The 21,035-nt window shown below is 30.6% G+C and overlaps 2 protein-coding genes across 5 annotated transcripts; both read right to left on the bottom strand.

Moving 5' to 3' along the window:
- Window positions 1-1,828: 1,828 nt before the first annotated feature.
- LOC113867975 lies at window positions 1,829-3,642 on the bottom strand. Its single transcript, XM_027503505.1, has 3 exons — window positions 2,821-3,642; window positions 2,286-2,712; window positions 1,829-2,096 (listed from the first exon to the last, which is right to left on the bottom strand). The coding sequence occupies exons 1-2, from the start codon at window positions 3,639-3,641 to the stop codon at window positions 2,337-2,339; spliced, it is 1,197 nt and encodes a 398-aa protein (XP_027359306.1). The 5' UTR covers window position 3,642; the 3' UTR covers window positions 1,829-2,096; window positions 2,286-2,336.
- A 3,010-nt stretch (window positions 3,643-6,652) lies between these two features.
- Window positions 6,653-15,450, bottom strand: LOC113867152 (glucose-6-phosphate isomerase, cytosolic 1). Of its 4 annotated transcripts, XM_027502230.1 has the most exons (25): window positions 15,319-15,419; window positions 15,061-15,139; window positions 14,230-14,304; window positions 14,075-14,151; window positions 13,818-13,899; window positions 13,634-13,681; window positions 13,221-13,376; window positions 13,042-13,138; window positions 12,838-12,880; window positions 12,549-12,616; window positions 12,365-12,449; window positions 12,065-12,113; window positions 11,844-11,916; window positions 11,696-11,756; window positions 11,038-11,104; window positions 9,900-9,956; window positions 9,752-9,805; window positions 9,531-9,659; window positions 8,656-8,719; window positions 8,464-8,537; window positions 8,159-8,212; window positions 8,009-8,077; window positions 7,640-7,729; window positions 7,347-7,454; window positions 6,653-6,985 (listed from the first exon to the last, which is right to left on the bottom strand). In XM_027502230.1, exons 3-25 carry the CDS (start codon window positions 14,278-14,280, stop codon window positions 6,935-6,937), a joined length of 1,707 nt encoding a protein of 568 aa, XP_027358031.1. In that variant the 5' UTR covers window positions 14,281-14,304; window positions 15,061-15,139; window positions 15,319-15,419; the 3' UTR covers window positions 6,653-6,934. The 4 variants fall into 4 exon arrangements, with proteins under 4 accessions (XP_027358031.1, XP_027358028.1, XP_027358027.1 ...); XM_027502227.1 differs by lacking the exon at window positions 15,061-15,139 and having other exon boundaries at window positions 14,230-14,378; window positions 15,319-15,450; XM_027502226.1 differs by lacking the exon at window positions 15,061-15,139 and having other exon boundaries at window positions 15,319-15,430.
- Between the last annotated feature and the right edge of the window lie 5,585 nt (window positions 15,451-21,035).

The following is a 21,035-nucleotide window of genomic DNA, read 5'->3' on the forward strand; positions in this document are numbered from 1 at the left end:
TGCTCCTGCCAAAAGTGGCCAACCATAGTACACACTAGATTCTTTATAGATTAGCATGTTCTGTTTTTTCATTTTTTGGTCATTGCATATTCTTACGTGAGGTAGGAATCCACCCTTGCCTATAGTATTTGGGCTCTTTCCTATGGGCCACTGGTTGTGTGGGCTTTAGATTCAAGCTACTTTGAGTTTCACTCATGGATCCTAATATGGCCATGTACTATTTTGGTACAAGTTGTAGGAACAAACCTTGCTATCAACAAAATTTCTTTTAAAAGATTCATCCATAATCGACCTCTGTATATAAATTGTAAATACTAATACTTGAATGAGACCATGTTTAGAAGTATTTTTAAACGAGACTGTTTCAATTAATATTTTCAAATAGGAGAATTTTAGGGATTAGTTTTTTTTTCACCATACCAAGGGATTTTTGTTTCTACATTATGTATTGATTTAAAATTTGAAATTGTATGTAATTTATTTTAATCAGTACAATATATTACTTATTATTAATAATTATGATATTTATTCTTTTTTAAAAATCTTAAATTTAAAAACAGTCATAATATATTTTTAATTATTTATTTTTAAAAATAATAAATTATTGATGTCCATGCACTGCTCGAGAAAATTATTACTTTAATGTTAATCAACTGCGTTGTGAAACTGTTTCAGATTTATCTGACATACATGATATATTTGTAAAATAGTTCAATTCAACATTTCGAATGATGAGGTCAATAACAATTGGTTTTTCTTTTTTAGAATATCCTCCCACTCAACAACTCAGAGGATATTTTATTCATATACATAAATCTTAAAAACAAACCTAAAACAGGATTAGATTTGAACTCATTTTACTCTTGCCAATGTATGATGATAAATAACGTTGGATGATAGCATATAAGCATAAAAGATTTTCATATTGACAACTAATTGAAGTTAAACTCAAACCTATATGATTGAAAACCAATCAATTGTAAATTAACTACTTACTAATACACCTTTTTTCATATTGCTGAATCCCACAAGAGTCAGGTACGTATTGTGAAACTTGCTTTTTATTTGGTCAGATAATATAGATCTTGGTAGATTCAGTCAATTTCCTTATCCATTTTTTTATCCAACTATCAAAATAATTACAACATAAATTTTTTTATTTTAAAATTATTAATTCTTTTAAATTTTTAATGGTCAAGATTGTGTCCATTGTTTAAGGTAAATGGAGAGAATCCATATATATATATATATATATAGATGATGAGATGAAGAAAGAATGAGAGAAAAAATAAATTATGAAAAATATTGTAAAAATTTGTAATAAGGGTACTAATGTTGATCTTGTTGGCACCTACTATTGGGGAACACTGAAAATATTATTCCATATCTGTAATACAACTTGATCTAAACATCAAGCAGTAGCAAACTTCATTTAATGTATTACATCATAGTTTATGTTTATCACTTATCAGATCACAAAATCAATAACCATACCATTGTATAGACTGAGCCTTCCAATTCTAAAAAATTTCAAGTTAAAACAAATCCCAAGTTTAATCACCAGCATAATGTCGTTCTTGAGAAGCAGACTTGAAATGGGACAATTACAATCACCATAAGTTTTAATATGCTAGCAAAAAGACTTTTCTTCATATAAACTTTATAATTTATGAAGAAATAAAAAAATTAATATCCTAAATACATAACCATGAACTATCAAGCATTGCCACAATGCCATGCATGACTCAAGTGTCAATATGCAAGCTTGAACTAAGTAGATGTGACGCCTTTGCAACAGGGGCTTGAGCCTGCGGAAGCGGTGCTTTATTTGGATAGAAACACAGGAATAATTATAAAAAAAAATTGCGAAAGCTAGGATGACTAGCTGTTGACAGAAATAGCAAGCGATTATCAATGACACTTCTTCATTAGAAATTCGATGCAGTTAGATGGTATGTACTTGTACTTGTTGATGTCCTCAGAGACTAAGAACCACCTTCAAAATGTTATTTGCTTCAAAGCCTCGCTATAGTTGAATCCTCAAGCCTTGAGCATCCATGTTGATATCAACACCGTCTGCCGGAAAAAGATATACACTACATAAAGAAAATGACTAAATCAGACTAAAGCTCATACTGATTTTCTATCTAAAGTGAAGTAACAATTGTAAGCAATCAGTATACTTTTATATTATAGCAAGCAAATTTCTGTTATAGAATCTTAATTCGGAGGGTGGGGGGGAGGTATTGTATGCATCTTAGAGATAATAGAAGAATTGGACAGATCTGATGAGCAAACCTAAGCCACGTACAGATTATCTCCGAAGGGTTCATCAATTATGCTAGGTTTCTGGGTACCGATGCACCATTTTGTTTTTCCTCCACCCTCCTCTTCGCTGTGCTCTTCTCGGAATCAATGTTTTGGTCTGTGTTTCCCAAAGATTCTTTTTTTCGCTTCCTTTGGAAGGTATACTTCAGAATCCTACTGTCACCAACTTGACCAGGAGATCCATCATTTTCTTCAAATGCTTTTATATCTTCCAAATCAGTATTTGTCGATGGAACATCAATAACCTCAACTTTCATATTAGAACCTGAACCGGTTAGATTCTGTACAGCACTTTCTAAATTTAATAACTCATTATCCTTCTCAATAGCCTTCTCCACAAGCTCAAATTTAATTACAGCTTGGACACTTTCTGTAACCCCAGTGGACCCACGCACAGCTTCAACGTCAGTCAAAGGTGGCACTGGATTCTTCTTTGCACCATATTCATCTTCACAACTTTTTCCAGTATCCCGAACTGACGAGCACTGCTTAAGAATAAATGATAGTTTACAACTCCTCAAAACAGAAGATTTCATTCCTAAATGTCTCTGTCTTCTGTTCCTTCTTTTCCATTTGCTAATGGCACTAGGCTTAATAGAAGGTAGTAGAGAGCATGCACCTTTGTTGGATTTGCAGTTCTCCTTTACATGCATTTTACAAGAATGAAAAAAAGACCTGTAATGGGAAAATACCTTCTGTTTTGGTATTTTATGGCGCTTAACACACTTCTTAATTTCCGTTTTCTCAGTCAGTGCACTAAATTTTGCAACTTGGCCATCGCTATCTTTGGCGATGAGCCCAAGTGTTTTACCACTATGTTGATTGTGCACATCTTGTTTGAGCAGTTTTTCATCCAGCAAGTTTCCTTCAAGTGCACGGATTCTCTGAGTAAATCCATTTCTGCAAAGTTCAGCCTCCTTGGTTCTCATGATGATGGAAGTAAAGTCAGAGTCATGACCATAATAATCCTCCAAATTAGAGATTCCCAACTGCTCAGTTTGGTCTTTTGAATTACAGCACTTATCATCTAAAACATTCACAGCCAACAATTTGTTCTTCACATCAAAGCTTTCCATACATTCAAGTTCTTTATTAGAAGACAATCCTGAAGTCTCAGGTTTTGCACTCTCCTGAAAAGAAGCAACGTGCTTTACAGTCTGTCCATTTAAAGGATGGACTTTGCTATTCCTTGTCTTATCTAACTCAAGACGTACATGCTTCAACTCTGCCCTAAGATCTGTTATGACATCCTCAGCTTCATTCAATTGTGCTTCAAGCTCTTCGATTTTATCTTGCTGCTTGGATGACGCCATTTTTGCTTCAGCTTCCTGTGAATGAAGAAAACAATTGTTTATGTAACTTTGTAATCTAAAATACCAAAACATATCTGAGTAGGAAATGCAAGTACATTAGAGTGGTTTTTCAAACCAAATATCCAAGGATTCTTCCACTAATGAGAACCTTAAGTACTGCAACACAGATAAGTCAACCCATGCAATAAAGGATAGTATCTACATAGCGCAAGCATGTAAGCATACTTAAGAATATATTAATTCCACAAATAACTTGGAATTCAACTTACAGAAAGGTTTGAATATGTAAGCAAAATTAATGCCAATCCTAACACGAACTTAATAGTTCTTGCTTCTCCCATGAATTAGAATTGATTCTACTTATAATAACATTTCAAAAGCAATTCTAATTTACTATTCACACAAAAGCTAACTTTCAGAACATCATTGTCAAATACAAATCAAACCTATAAAATTGAATTCAACTAAAATCCAATCTAAACGGATTGTTAAAACAAAACAACACAACTTCCAATCATTAAAGACATCAACATCAACTAAATAAAAAAAAGACACCAAAGAACCATAACAGCCAAAAATTGAGTTTGAAAATGAAACCTTAGCATCAATCATTTGTTTCATGCGTAGTAACATGTGAAGAGCTTCATCTTTGGTCGAAGCGAGCTCGTGTCGAAACTCAACAGCTCTCTTTTCCGACGCCATTACCCGAACCGCAGCTTCCTTTGTAGCATTCAGAATCACGTCCGCGAATGCCTTCTTCAAAGCCACCATTTCCTGCACAACCAAACACACCCTTATCATCAAAACTCATTCACAAAAAAAAAAAAAAAACAAAACAAAAATCACAACTATGATAACATTTTATGAAAAAAATCAAATTTTGAGGAAATTTGTGTTTGAATCATGGCGAGGGATGCATCGACGGTGACGGAGATGGAAAATATTGACGGCGACATTAGGTAGTTAGGTTAGTTTTTTTTATTTTTGGAGATGGAAAATAGAGATTTTGAAGAGAAGAGAAAGAACCTGAGGTTGAGATTGTTGCATTGGGATGCAGAAATGGGAATGGGGGTTGTGAAGAGGTTCCATTTGTGAGATGAGAGAGGTTTTTCTCTCTCCTCTTCCCTCCATTGCTGCAACACTCTCTGTTTCAGACTTTCAGTTTACCACCAACAAAGTGATGTTGTGTAATATTACCAATCTGCCCCTGCATTTGAATTCAACGTGCGTTTGACCGTTTTTCTTTTTACCACCAAAATTCCAGTGAGAGTAACCGTGTTATTTTTTACAAAAAATAAAGTAATTCTTTTTAAACAATTAGAATTAGAATATAGGTAATTTCTAATAGTAGTTTATTTTTAAAAAATTATAAATGTCTTATATTTTGTAAGATATTTAAAGAATTATCATCATCAATTTTAAAAAATATAAAATATTCTCTTAAATTTACAAATAATAATACGTAGTAAGCACTTAGAATATATATATATGGATAATAAAATAATATTTAACTCAGTTATATAGTTCCTGAGACTTAAAATTTTATTTACGATTGGAAAATTTGTGTTAATTTAAAATAAAAAATTATTATATTTAAAGAGTATTTTTAAAAAATTGTTTTTATTTTATACAAGAATAAATGAAAGATTTCAACCTACAATGTACTTGATTAATACTTTGATTACATAATGATAGTTTTAAAATAAATTATAAAAATAATTTATAATTCTTATAAATTTTATAATTAATTTATGATATAATATTTTATAAAATAAAATTTTATTAAATAAATATATAATTAAATTGCTATTTTACAAAGACAGCATAAGTATTTTAGCTTTAAAAAGTTGTGGAGAAAGCAAATTTTTGCTGAATGTTAATGTTATAAAAATCAAAGAGAAATTGGTAGAATATGCGAATCAACTATGGTTTTAGTTTGAACATTATTAAACTTAATCATTGTTTATTTATGGATAAAAATTTCAGCCTTTCATTATAATTAAAATTTGATCTACAGTCTAAATTATGAAACTCACTGTTTTACTTAAGTGTTTTTACACACACCTCATGCAATTAAGCAATTAAAAAGTAAAAAAAAAAAATTAAAAAAGTATTTGTTATTCTATTAGAAATATAAAGGTATAATAAATGTTTTTTTTAATTTATTTTCTTACATCTTATTTTCCTTTTCTTCCTAACATAGCATAAAGCAGAGAGGGCTCGGCGTCGTTTTCTGGTGGTGGAAACCCTCGCAGTTTTCCTGTTTTACCCTCTGCAAAAGGCAGTTGTTTCCCCCTTTTCGTTTCATGTTTTTTTTTCTTCTTAAATTTCAAAATTTAAATTTGGAGAAAACTCAATCTGGAATCTTGATGATGTTGTAGTTTTGGCGGTAGCTGAAGGACAGAGAAATTCAGGACCCTATCATATGATTATTTAATTTTAATGCACATTATTGTGTTTAACGTAAGATGCTAACAGCAAATACCATTACGTCACGATCAAATTTTTAAAATTAAAATGACAATGAATAACATTAAATTTATAAGTTTTAACGTATCGTAAATTACTTATTACATTTTTATTTTAATCTAGACTTAAGAATTATGTGCAACAAAATAAATTCTATACAACATTAAAAAGAGTTTTTTTTTTTTCTTTAACTATAGTATAAATTTATACTATATTTAGAAATACAAATAGAAAACTCTTTTTAAAAGAAAAATCAAACATACTCATAATTTTTCTCTCATATCATGGCAACAACTACATGAGAGTATCCTGATACAAGTTTAGATTTCAAGACAAACTATTTTATTCAAGCTGCAACCTGTCAACCAAAATGGGTCCTTTAATAACATGGTTGAATTCATAAGGTAAAGAATTGGTAAATGGAAATGGGAAGGCACTTTTTATTTATATAAGAATCAATTATCTCAAAAGCTTAAATGGTATGGTAAATAATCGTAAATGGTTTGTATCTGACAATAACATTATTGAATTAAAGTCAGCACCTCAGATACAGGGAATGAAACATGAATTTGATAAACTATGATTAACAATTCATGAAATAGTTTTCAAAATCCAACGAAATACTGAGCCATGGTTTTCCGCAGGACATTATTTCACAATAAAATAAAAGGATGATTGGTTGGTTACATGCTAAACTACTCAAAAGTAGCCCAAAAAACAAACAGTTTGAAGGTTGCGGTATATATAACAGCTTATATGAGGGGGATGGGTAAGATGACTTTGATCCATTTCATTATCAAAATTTACATTCCGCAAAAAGGCACTCATATGCGAGGTAAACGAGTTGGAGGATCAGCTGGAACATCAGCACTTGCCTGTCATGTAACCAAACAAGTCAATTCAGTAATCTTCTAAAATGCAGCAACATGAACTGAGACTGAGAGCATCATTCTCTATGGCTTTAATATTATCATCAACTCAAGGAAAAAATATCCTCACAAAAAGAAACGTTAATCTTGAACAATGTTGATCATCTTATCTTATTTTGGCTTTGTTGGATAAATATTCATTGGATCCTCACCTATTGGAAAAAGGCTTAGTTCTTGTTATAGATAAGTATTTGTTGGATATAGAATCAGTTATCAGAAACCAAGGATCAGTTTCAATATCTGCATATATTACCTTTAAAAAAAATATCCTTAATTATTCTAGGAACAGAATTTGGATTTGCTATACCTGAAGGTATCTTGTTAACAAAGATGTAGTACTGAAATTAAAGCCTTGAACCGGTTCTCCTTTTGTACGTGATGCATGAAGTTGCTTTCTCACTTGAGTTGCTAATGACTGCATTAACATCAAGCAAAGAGAATGAAATTCAGAAAGCAAAGGTGAAATCTGAAGTTAAATTTACAAATGCATATACAAAATGCAAATCCTATCAGAAAGACAGAGAGAGACAATTACGACTGCATATTTCTCAGCAAGGGGAAAAAAATAAGGGCATAAAGGGTCAGTTATCAAATAAATACCTTCCCCAGCTCCACTCCCCACTGGTCAAAAGAATTAATGCCCCATATGAAACCTTCTACAGCAATCCTATGTTCATAGATTGCCAACAACTGAGAAAGCAGATAGGAGCTGATATTAGTTTAAAAAAACAATTTTCACAGCCGAATTAAAGAAAACCATTAGTATAAACTGCTCAAGCATAGAAAATTCTCATTTGATTGGAACATCAGTATATTCTACCAAGAGGCGATATCTAAGGATGGGAGAAGAATATTTTCAGGTTGGACATTCTCAACAGAAAGAAGATAGTGAAAAATTCAACTCCTGCAAACAGGAATGAATTATTTCATTTCTAATTATTAATCATAATAACCAGAAGAACCTCAAACCTGTCCAATATTATAAGCATTCAATGATGGAAGCAGAATGCTGAGAGAAGGCCGATTGCCTGAGAATGTCTGCAGCATAAAGAATGCACAGTAAGGGGGCCTACTCAATCTATAATTCAAGAAGTAGCATAGAAACAGAAGGGAGACTACCTTGTGTGGCACAAGATGTGCAGGAACATTCTCCTTCTGCAATTGTTCGGGGGTCTGCAAAATAAAATATGATTGATTATATTATATTTATATACCCCACAAGAAGTAAAAAATATGCATGTAAACTACAATCCATAACTGCAAACATGTCAACATAGGACATCTGCTGTTTTCATTCACCCATCAAATGGGTGAGTTTGGGTCCAGCAAAAAACAGGCATGTAAAATACAATCCACTAGTGCAAAGACCAGGCTAATTTACTGTTATTTATTAAAAATAATCATGAATTTAAGAACAAGCATACCTTCCCATAGGCAAGGGCATCAGGTTGTGCAAAAAAGTTCGACATTAGCTCATCATGGTTGCTCACCACTTCACCTGCATAGATAGAACATGAATTATAAATTGCATGTCTCAAAACACAAAGAACAGAAGTGTAAACTTCAAACCAACCATTGTCCATGAGAAAATGTGATCATAGAAATGGGGACTTCACCTTTCAAGTAAACAGGTTGCTGACTTTTCACAACTCCAATAAAATCGCAAGGAATAACACGTCCCTACAAATTAGGAGATGGAAACAGATGTGTTATTTCACAACAAAGCCCATTCATACCAAAGATGTAGAAAACATCTACATTGAATTAATGAGCAGATTGGAGGGCACATATCACAGAATGATTGTTATTAGACACATGGTACTCAATCAAACTAAAAAAAAAGGTTCATTGTTAATCCACTTTTTGGGGAAATAATTATATCTGATTTACCCCTGCCCCCCTCCCTCCCAAATGTTAAAAAAAGATGTAGAAATTTCTTTAATTTTATCAACAACAACCAAGCTTTATCTCACTAGATGAGGTCATCTACATGAATCATACGATACCATTGAGCTCAGTCAAAAACTAGATTTTCAGAAATTTTGTTAATCAGAAGGTCTTTTTTAATAACTTTGTCTAAGTTATTAAAATCTTGTTATCCAGTTAATACCAGGATGTCCATATTTATATCCAAGCATGCCTAACTATGTGATAACAATTAACAACCTAATGAAAAAAACAATCCTGAATGCAGTTAATAGATGTGCCATTTCCAAAATTTGGTTTGAGAGTTTAGGCCTAGTAGGAGAAAACAATCTTATAATAGAAAAACCAGTAATGCAGATGCAACACGAATGATCTATAACCAGTAAGCTCCATTTCACTTGAAGGTCAGTGGAGAAGAAGGGTAAAATATACTGTCATGAAATTTCCGTATGGATTTCTGTCCTCATTGACCATAACATTCAGATTTTAATCGTACATTAGCATTCAAATAGCAGATAGCAGCATAATACTATGTACAACATAAATATCTCAAACTGTATATCACCTGGTGTATAAGTTGATAAAAACTGTGCTGCCCATTTGTTCCTGGTTCACCAAAATCAATTTCACCAGCCTCGAATGGTAGTGGGACACCATCAATTGAAACACCCTTCCCATTACTTTCCATGCTGACCTAATTTGAAAAATACACTAAAGTATAAGAACAGAGAGATATAACACTAAAAAGTGCATGAGGCTTCAATCACAAGGCAGTAGCAAACATACCTGTTGAATGTGCGGGGCAAACTTCTCCAGGGCTTGAGAATAAGGTAAGATAGCCTGGATGTTAACCAGAAGTTTCAGTTATTGAAAATGATTGGTTAATAATAAAGAACCAAAAGTTATTCTGAAGATCAGAACATTAGGTACTCACTCGAGCAGGATATCCAAGAAATGAGACATTCCATACACTCAACAATCCTAGAAGCACCTGGACCATTGACACAATGTTATTGAACATGTCATCTTGCACTAGATAAAGAAACATCTCCATAAAATGAAGGATTGATGTGATCACTCATTAATTGTCCTAATCTATAAAATCAGTTTATTGCTTCAAAGAGCAGGGATGACAATTGGACCCAAGACCAATGGAAAGTGGAAAACCACAAAAATTACCCTTATTGAGCAGGGTTTTTACCCATCAAATGGGTGAGTTTGGGTCCAGGTAAATACTTGCAAAATTTAGCAAATATGAATACCATAGTACCTTACCCATCCCATATTCACACCTCTGTATACATAATAAATATATTTACAAAATTACATATTTATTATATTTTATAACAAGCATTTGAAAAATCTCTGGATATTTTTAGTTGAGTTAGATATTATGCTTTTTAATTAATGGCTTTTGTGTTGTAAAATTTTTATAATTAATTTTTAATATAAATATTATTTTTTTCATTAATTTATAAAGAAAAAGAAGCCATTAAAATATTTCATTTACCAAAAATGCAGGCATTAGGTCCAAATATGAGCATATAGATACCTCTTAACTTAAGTATGGGTGGAAAAACTATAGCATGTATGAGTCTCTAGGTATGGATCTTTTTAATAAATGTAGGTGTAGGGATTGAATACTCTAGTACTCTACCCATTATCATCCTTATCAAAGAGAGTAGTTTTCAAACCATGAAACCCAATACCACATTTTGGATGCAAAGAATTGTTCAGAGACAAAGATGGAATAACTGAAAACATAAGAAAGAGAAACTATAGGAGATAGTAGTGTTAATAAACAGGAAGAGTATTATTAAGATAGAGACCTCACAAAATATTTATTTCTCCTATATGTTACTGATACAATAAAAACCATTTTTGGACCTCCACTTAATAGCTTAAGCTTTTAGGTACGAGGAAGAATTGATTCTTGACAATACATTCCAAGTCCAACCATTAAATTAAAACAAAATAAATGGCTGGAAATCTGTGTAACATATGATATGTAGGAGATCCACAAGAACAAAGAAAGTAAGGAATGACACAAAGCTTAGTATAATGTCTCTTACAGGTATATTTCTTTCAAATGTTTCAGAATACATATGCTGATCAATGCTCGAAGCTCCCTTCAAAAACCTTGATAAAAGAAATACAACATCATAAACAAACTAAACATATGCACAAGAAAAGATGCTCCGGCTATCAAAAAAAGATAAATGAATAGATAGATGGTTCTTTATTGTCTGAATCAAAGCAACTAAATATTTGCTTTTGGCTAATCAAGTGAAGAAAATATATGAGCATGGGTCATTATATTTGAATTACTAACAATCTGTTATTAAAATATGGTGTTTCTTCATGACCAGGTAGCATTATAGGACTACTGAAAATATTATCCAAACATTATCTGACTTCAACAGATTCAGGGACATATGTAGCCTTTTCTTTTTATAAACAAGAAATTTGGAAGAGCACGTGCATAAGAATAACCACCCATTTCTTCATCAATTATGTCACATGAAGTTGCACTCCTTTATTTTTTCCTGGTTTTTAGTTCAAAAATTAAAGTGATGAAGAATAATCTAATCCAATGCTTACTAGAGTGCATTTGACGTTATATGCCAACAATAGACTTAAATAGAATGAATTAAGCTACAGCTAAGAACATTATCAATCAAAGAACTGCCTGCCTACTAGAGAATTTATATCAGATAATAAATCACATACTTCTCAATTACTGAAAAACCATATTGCAGGGATAAAGGCAACACTCCAACAGCACTGCAGACTGTAAGCAACAAGTCAGATAAAAGTCAAAATCAAATATCTTCAATAATTCAAATCTTAGGTATATTGAAAAAATTAGAAAACTTACCACTATATCGGCCACCAACCCAGTCCCAAAATGCAAAAGCATTATTAGGATCAATGCCAAACTTTTCCACAAGCTGCATTACAAATTAAGACAAAAAAAAAATGGTAACTATAGGCTGAGCCATAATAACTGATATATGTACATCCACAGAAACCACACAAGAAACTTTTAACAAAGCTTTGACGAGATAATGCAAAAGAGAAAAGAACATGCGGCCATACTGCGAGATTAGTACTGACTGCCACCATATGTTTCGCAACTGCAGAGGGCCTGAAGGTAAAATGGGATCATAACCAGTCTTCAGAACACAGTCAATTCCATTTAGTGGACTATTTTATACAAACTACGTATATATTTTGAAGAAGCCAATTGGGGTATGAGAGAATAATGCATATAATATTAGAAGTCTAGAAGGCAAAAGCCCCATATTATACAGGGTAAGTCTGCATAAAATGGGAAGAACCAGAACAATCATATTATACTACTTTTCTTTGAAAGAATAGCTTTAATACTTCACTTACCCTAGAGTAGATGAGATCCATTCCCTGAGTGTTCTGGCATTCAGCATGGTTTCAGCAGTAGTAAAAGTCTTTGAAACCACCACAACTACAGAAATAGGAAAGAATTCCAACAGTATGACACACAACAAGGAACCCCATCTCTTGAATCAAATATCAAGGGAAAAAGAAAAGTGAACATATTTACCTAGAGTTGTTTCAGGATTTAATCCTGTGATATTTCTAGCAACATCAATTGGATCAACATTTGCAAGACTGCACATAGAAGCAAATGAGGGAAGAGATTGGTTTCATGAAACAGCATAGGTTACTCAATATATGAAGTTAGCAGTCTTGTCACCACTGAGTATGGGAGAGTAAAAGGGGTGAATCTCAAAAGCTTGCATTGACAAATTCATAAACCAAGAATCTAACAAGTAGTTTTACTTTGATGGTAACATGCCACACTTCAGAAAGCAAAGCAATATTATACTTACAACCGTAGCTGACGTCCACTTGCAGATTCAATTGCTTCAGAATCTGCAAGATGTGATAAATCTATATTCAACACTTCTACTTTTTTGAAGAAAACATCCATGGTTCTTATGTACATTAACACTTGTAATAAAAAAATTACAAATATATGGAAACGAAAAGATGATAATGTGAATGCTGCCAAGAAACCAGAAAGCATCAGCAACCTGTTTGAAGAGCTGTGTGCACAAAGAGCGGACCTAAGAAACTGCCACCAATACCAATGGCAACAACATCCTTCAGTTCCTTTCCTGTAGCTCCAACCTATATAAAATTAGAATATAATCAATACTCTCTCAACTCAAGTTCAACAATGTCCATATGCAAAAATTGACTAGCATATTACCCAAGATCCACTGCGGACTCGATCAGAGAACTCCCGAATCTTGTCCAGAACTTTCCAAACATCAGGGACAACATTCTTTCCATCACTCTGTATAACAGCATCCCTTGGCGCACGAAGGGCTACATGAAGTACGGCTCTATTCTCAGTGCTGTTTATCTGCAAGTCCAAGAAAATTTACATAGAAAATTTGATAATTCAGAAATTGCAGCTACTGAATCCACAACATCTACCACATGTACGCTGCAGCACTACTAGGTTCCCCAGATCATTAAAGGCAGGAATTTCAGAGACCTTTTAATAAAGCTATAGTTAAGAGTTAACACACCTACTCCAGAAAGGGGAAAAAAATTTAATGCAAGTGAGTTTGACATGAACATATATGGAACTTGTTGGATTAGTCTGTAAGAACTTACATGCTCCCCACTGTACATCCGGTTTATCTTTTGTTTGAGGGATGCAACCTACATTGCACCAAGAGATACAATAAGCGCATGATAGCATTTCAGTTTGATAAGGAACTTTTGTTTTAAAGAAGGACGTGCTTGAGGACCAAAAGATAAAACAAATTGTCCAAATACCTAGAAGGAGTGAACTGACCTCTGCCAATTTGAAGAGTTTTTCTCTTGTTTCAAGAGTGGCTTGCTGCCTTGAGTAGTCCAACAGAATTCCATCAAATTCACTTCAAAGAATACAAAATTCAGAAGGTTATACATAATGGCACAAGCGCATTAGTATTGGCTCAACTTTTGAGTGTAAAATATTTTCAAATCCTCAAAATGGTAATCTCGTAATGTTATTGTTAAAATAAAAAACAGATTATAAGATCACATAGCTTCATAAAGAAAGGGCCATACACAACCATTGACTTGGATCTCTCATCATCACTCATTAAATCACGTAAATGAGTCTTTTTGATGTCCTCAACATGAGCCTGCACAAAGGAGATGAAATCAATAGAGTTTCATTAATTATGCATTATACATATCTAAGGAGTAACTGCTCCTGTCACCTTTAACTCCTTCCATGGCTGAGTGTCACAGATGAGGGTGGGGGAAGCCATTCTGAATAATGACTGATAGATTTCCTGCGCCAAGAAGTTTCCCCAATGGTTACTATGTTATTTAGCCAATTTTCTTTGAACAATTTCTTATCACAGTCCTACATGTTTTCTGGATCCAATAAAGCATGCAGACAAATTTACAGATGAAGCAAACCAACAATCAAAATCATGTGGATACCTCCACTTCAAAGAACTTTATAGCATGCAATAGCCACATGTCTTTAACAGATCATATGCATATTATCATATGCCATATCATAAATGTCCGTGGTCAATAAAAAATTGACTAATGGAATAATAATAATAATAAGTATGAAAACTCAATATTAGCTTCCATGTGTTGAAAGAAAGAGAATCCCGATGACAGACTGCCTTTATCAAAAGATAAAAAGCCAAAGATATAGTTTTATATGAAATGAAACCAACTTTATTTAAGATTCTCATTACAAAAATGATAATCCAGTGTTGGCTTCCATCTGTGGAACAAAAATAAATTCCTCAGAGGCTAGGATTGAAAGCAACTGTACTCAAACACTAAGCTCATTTAACATGAACCAAGCTTGTTTAGGACAACAATCAAGATGACAAAGTAGGTATTAGTTTTAGTTACTAATTCAGTGAATCAACTGCTATTGAAAATGAAACATTAAAGAACAAACACAGCAACCAATTTGGAATAAGCTCCATTTAAGCATTTCATCAAGCACTAGTCAGGAAAGCATCGCTTGGCTTTGTGGATGCATGTGATGACACCTATTAAGATGGATCTTATATACATACCTTAGAATTCTTACATATAATGCACAAATGCAAAGAAGTACCGCACGAGCAGATATATAAGGATCCAAATCCGACGAATCTGTTAGAGGATCTAAGTTATTATAATGGTAACTATGTACATAGATTTTCAAAAGGGATTTCCCAAACGAGGTTTTACAACCAAAATCAACCCAGCCGAATCAAAACATGCATTGATAAGAATCACACACAAACACATGCACATGCAGTGAAAACAGGGAAATAGGTTCGATTCCAAACCTGAAAAAGGAAGCGACTTTGGGAAGAAGGGAAAATGGGGTGTGTCTCTTAGATTATGATTTGGAAGGTGAAGAACAAAGATGGTGCTGATCACAAAAGCTAAACAATGGGTTGAGGCTTTTTCGTTTATAATTCACTATATTTTTAAAAATTATATATTTAAAAAATAATAATTTCTTAACTAATGCTTAACACCAAGTTTTAGTATAGATTAGATTTTCAATAAATATTCATAAGTAATAAAATAAAGAAATAAAATAAATACTTTATAAATTTCTATTAAATCTTATTTAAAAAAAAATTTCAAAATGTAAAATATATATAAGTTGATTTTAGTGTATTAAAAAATTGTGTTTTTTCCAATTAAATATTGCAATAAAAAATCACTTAAACTGACCTGATTAGCATATTTTATAAATCAATGTTTTTAATTGATATAATATTGTACTTCATAAAATGTTATAATGTTTAATAAAAACTATACTAAATTTTTTATGTGTACAATTTTACATAGATTAAAAGAATTATTTATAAATTAATAATAATTTAATGAGAAAGAAAAACGACGTGGAATTCAAGTTCTGTGGACGGAATTACGTGATTGCTAGCTCACGGGAATGGACCTTAGACTCGTGATAATGGCACATAGATTAGCTTTTTAAAACAAAAATTATGAAATCTTTGGGTTTGATGTGTGATAGTCGAAGATGAACTAGAGATCACTCCTTATAACTATAACTCCATGTTATTATTTATTAGAAAAAACAAAACAAAATTATTGATTGAATGACAGAGAGTTGAAAAAAATTTCAATCTTAATTTGTAGTAATCTTAGTTATGAAATATTTAAAAGCAAGGTTTTATTATTCATATTAATTCCACTCAACTTGAATAAAATTATGTCAAACATGAATCTATAATAAAGAAAATTACTTATATCCAAAACATGTGTAATAAATATTTAAGTATCGGGATATAATTATAAATGAAGTGGTTAAGGTGCAAAAGATGCCAACTAAGCCTAAGTGGACTATGATTAGTTTATTATAGCTTATTGATTGGGTAATATATATTGATGTATGAAATTTTTGGTATTTAAGTGAAAATCCTATATTATTATATGAATCTAGTTATTAACTTTTATAATTTTATTATAATAGACATATATACATGATTTAATAATAACTATTTATTTATTTAAATAACATGTTATATATTAAAACATAATAAAATAGTAAAATATTCAATCCTTAAAAAAACTATTTATAACAAAGTTAAACATTAAAATAACTTCTCTATAAATAATAATATATGTTTTGTACTATTACAAATATTTTTTTTATCTTGTAGAATCAATAATTTAAGACCATTTTTGACTTGACTAAAAACAAATTAACATACACTTACTCCTATATAATTTAGTATTGATTATTTATGTATTTTAAAATAATATATTGTATGTTTAAAATATAATAAAATAAAAATTTAACAATCATATTAATAAAATATTGTTAAAAATAACATTTTATTAAGTATGTAATGGTGTACTATTTTGATATTATCTTTTGGTGTATATAATAATTTAAGAAAATTACTTTGATTTATTCCAAGTAATTAGGTTAGATAGTCCCAAACTCAACTAAAAGCATGTTTGTTTGTGAGTTGGACAATCATGTCACAAGTCTCAAGAAAAATATACCACTAATTTGTCATAACACCAAATCACGTAACAATTAATGAACAGAAAAAATAAAATTATTTCTTCAAGGTGGGTTTGAACGAGGAACATTGAAATAGTAAAAAAGAAAAATAAGAATAGAAATGAAGTGAACATAAAATTAAACAATTTATTATTTAAATATGTAAAATAAAAAAATAAATCTTCACCTATTTAAATGAGTAATCAAAAGAATGAAACTGAAAAAAATAATTTTCAATAATAAAAATTAAATTAATTTATAAAATATATGGCATAATTTTTTCATTATATGGGGAAAAACATTATATGCATAGTAAACACTACGTATCTTGTTAAACTTAGCTTTGTGCCTAATCGATCTAATTATTTTTCTTTTTGTCTTATCAAATTACTCATGCAATTTCATATCAACATACTATTTAGGTAAAAGCTTTTTAAATATAGCGGTTTTAATATTCAAATATCTAATATTATGGGTAAAAAAATAATTTCTATTACGATTAATCACATTTAGATTCTTTAGTCACATATTTGATTAGATTCTATGTGTGATTCTATTATTCGATGCCTTAGTAAGTGTTAAAAATGGATTTAAAACTCATGGATATATTATTTTTGTCAATCTATAAGTTCATTAATACATTATTATATTCAAAAAGTTTTTTGGTCAAATTTTACTTTTAGGGAGTCGTTTTTTGTGTCAAATACTCTTTGGAAGTCTATTCAAATGTAAAATAATGAGTAAATTTGTTAAATATCCATGTATTAATGTGGGATGGTCTGCAAAAAAATAATAATAAGAAAGTGTAACTTTGAGTATTTTGTAAAAAATTAACAATTTCTTAATTTAATTATATTTATAATTTATTTTTTACTACATGCACAAATTATTGTAATTAATCTTTTAAATTCTTATTTTTTTTTTAAAATAACATAATTTATAGGTGAGCTAAGCTCAATTAATCAATCATGTTATCTTAGTCTATTAGTTACTAAAAATAAAATATAATATTAACAATATACTCTTTAACATTGTTGATTAAAATTTTCTGAAAATTATCAAATTATATGAGTTTTATTTTTTTTAATATTTTTATAAATTTTAATTAATAATCAAAAGTATCCTTAAGAAATGCATTATCTACACTTAAAAAAGTAGGCGCAACCTGTCTGACAATTGACAATAAGGGGGGAAAAATCTGACCAAAAATAAAAGAATGCAATAAACTATATATATATATATATATATATATATATATATAATTGCATGATGTATAAGTTTACACATAATCTTGTCATGTGAAATTTTAATATAAGAGAATTTATTTTCTATATTTTGGTATTGTATTTTAATATTTTTATTATTAAATCAAATTCAATACTATTCTGAATAAGCTCAAATAATAATTAATAGAGTAATATAATTATTATTACAATAAACTTTTGCAAGAAATTCTACGTAATCATATTTTTTTTTATTATGTTGCTCAATTTTTTCTTTTTCTGCTATTTTTTTTTTTGCTTATAAGAACATAATTTTTTAATGTCTCTGAAAAATAGCTTTTAGTTAATGTTTTAGATATATTTTTAGGATATACATCTGTAAAAAAACAAAAAAAAATTATGTATGATATAATATATAATATTGAATTTTATCTGTCAAAATAATAAAACTAATATATAAATTGCAAAAATAAATAAATTGTATGAACATAATTTCTCTAGTGTTTTTTTTATAAGTAATTTCTCTAGTGTTAAGCAGATTCTAGAGAACAATTTCATCGAATTGCTTTTTCCCTTCCTCTCATGGACTCCTAACATGATATTTTACGTAGACTTTGATTTTGAAATTCCATTAGAAAAAGTAAATTAACTTTGAAAATAGAAACTTTTCTAAGAAACAAGTTGAATGTCTTGTAATGAATTGATAAATGAAAGTGCCTAAGATATAAACTCTAAAAATTATTTAATAACCAATTTATTTTCATTGGACCGTTGACTTTTCCAACCTTACCTCACATTCTTTTCTACAGTGTTTTTCACGTCCCAACCCACCAGAGAGCTATATCAGCTTTTGGCCAATAAAAGACTATGAAGTCACCATGATAGAAATAGACTTCATAACTATATATTTTACTTCAATCCACCCTTCTAATTATCTTTTGGGTTAAATAACAACTAAGAAATATCTCACACAGTTCAACACAACCTGAAAAGTAACATAATACCATGCATGATCAAACAGCACCAATGTTATCCCAAAATGATTAGAGAGTAAATTGCTGTTCATACAATGAAAGTGAAAATGAAATTGATCATTGTAATTATGGAAGCCACATCTGTATTTTTTTTACCTTATCTTATCTTATAAATTGTCTAGTAATAACAAGACAAGAATTTACCTTTAAATCCTGATGAAAGATGTTTGTCTAATGCCATAAAGCATCAGTGAGTAAAAATCAAATCACTTTGTAGTCACGTAGACCACATGTTTCACAAAAATACAAATCTCTCATTGGGGTATTCTGTTCAATAATTTCCTTTTATTTAATTATATATATATATATATATATATATATAGAGAGAGAGAGAGAGAGAGAGAGAGAGAGAGAGAGATGATATACTACACAAATCACAGTCACTTTGATGTTTTCCTTACTTAAGAATTACTCCAAACATGGACCATATGATCCAAAATATATAAACCATAGTTTTTTTGTAATAAAACACTGGCCAATTATTGTTAAATCAAATAAACTATCACCATCACGTACTACACATCATAAAATTTTGATCTATAAGAATATCTTAAAAGGAGAAATCCGAACTGGGGTCATCTTTTCAAAATTGATTAAAATTATATGTAGTGTATTAATTATTTATATTCATTCAATATATATATCCTTATTATCATATATAAACATAAGTTTAATTTCCAGATTGTAGTTTCTTGAGTTGCTATTTCTCTGTAAGGTAAGTACTGACATAGCTCATGTAAACTAAATCATTTATTCAAAAGTGTGAGTTATCACCTTACAAAATCAAAGGGAAATATTTGAATGTGAGTTGTTACCTTAATTTAGCATGCAACTAATCAAAATGTAAGTGAAGTCCTAATTAAAATGAATCTAGTTCCAGCAAATGATTGGGACATAATAGAAGATCAATCAACAATGACAAGAAGGCCCACACCTTTTTGGTTATCCAACCTACACATTAGAAGACAACTTTAAAGGGACTGATTTTCATGCAGGGCACAAGCTACCTTTCATATGGGGCCAAAAGTCTAGTATTTTCCATTAACTTCTATTAAATAACTATAAGCTTTGGTTAAAATTTTCAGTAAAATATATTAGTGTATATATATATATATATATGATGGTTGAAGAGCTTCTAAAATGTAATTATTCGAGTTTATTTTTAAAAGAACTTGTATGTGAATGGTGGCTCAAGTACTTTAAGTAATGATTGGTCTCATAACAATGAATGTGGCCATATATAGGAACCCCTTAGTGCTAAAAATCAAATATATATATCAAGCCATAAGTAGTGGTTCAATTAATCTTACATTCAATTTAAAAGACATGAATCTCTCATAATTTGGTCATATCTACTCAATTATGTATCAAAGAATTTCAATTTTTGGTGGTAATTTTAGGGATGCTACGAGAAACTTTGCTGGGAATTTTTGCATGGAGATTCCTCTAGTGTGATTTTGACATAGTTTTGAGGAATCCTATCTACCATATAAATATCAAGAGGTAATTAAGGGTACACCCAATGATGTAGCGAGTGAAAGTGAAAATTAATAACGTTAATATTGAAAATATATATGATAAATTTTATTAAAACTGAAAATTGGGTAAAAAAAATTGAAGTGATATACTGATATTTGGGGTTGGAAAGGAGGAAAAGAAGGTTTCACCAACTGCCCCTAACGCGTCTTCTCTAAGGTGTGTCCGGCTATCCGCCACCACATAATAGAGAAATATTTGTACATTAAAATTATCCAATGTTT

Source organism: Abrus precatorius, unplaced genomic scaffold, assembly GCF_003935025.1.
Source record: "Abrus precatorius isolate BTA unplaced genomic scaffold, Abrus_2018 Scaffold5, whole genome shotgun sequence".
Lineage (NCBI taxonomy): Eukaryota > Viridiplantae > Streptophyta > Magnoliopsida > Fabales > Fabaceae > Abrus > Abrus precatorius.

Excerpts from the sequence above, each read along its gene's own strand:
- LOC113867975 (XM_027503505.1), bottom strand. The coding sequence starts at position 3,641 with ATGGCGTCATCCAAGCAGCAAGATAAAATCGAAGAGCTTGAAGCACAA. Across the intron at positions 2,713-2,820 it reads TGTAAACTATCATTTATTCT|CACTGGGGTTACAGAAAGTG; the intron begins TAAGCAGTGCTC and ends TGTGCGTGGGTC.
- LOC113867152 (XM_027502227.1), bottom strand. The coding sequence starts at position 14,280 with ATGGCTTCCCCCACCCTCATCTGTGACACTCAGCCATGGAAGGAGTTA. Across the intron at positions 12,881-13,041 it reads GCACACAGCTCTTCAAACAG|ATTCTGAAGCAATTGAATCT; the intron begins GTTGCTGATGCT and ends CACATCTTGCAG. Across the intron at positions 8,720-9,530 it reads TTTATCAACTTATACACCAG|GGACGTGTTATTCCTTGCGA; the intron begins GTGATATACAGT and ends CCTAATTTGTAG.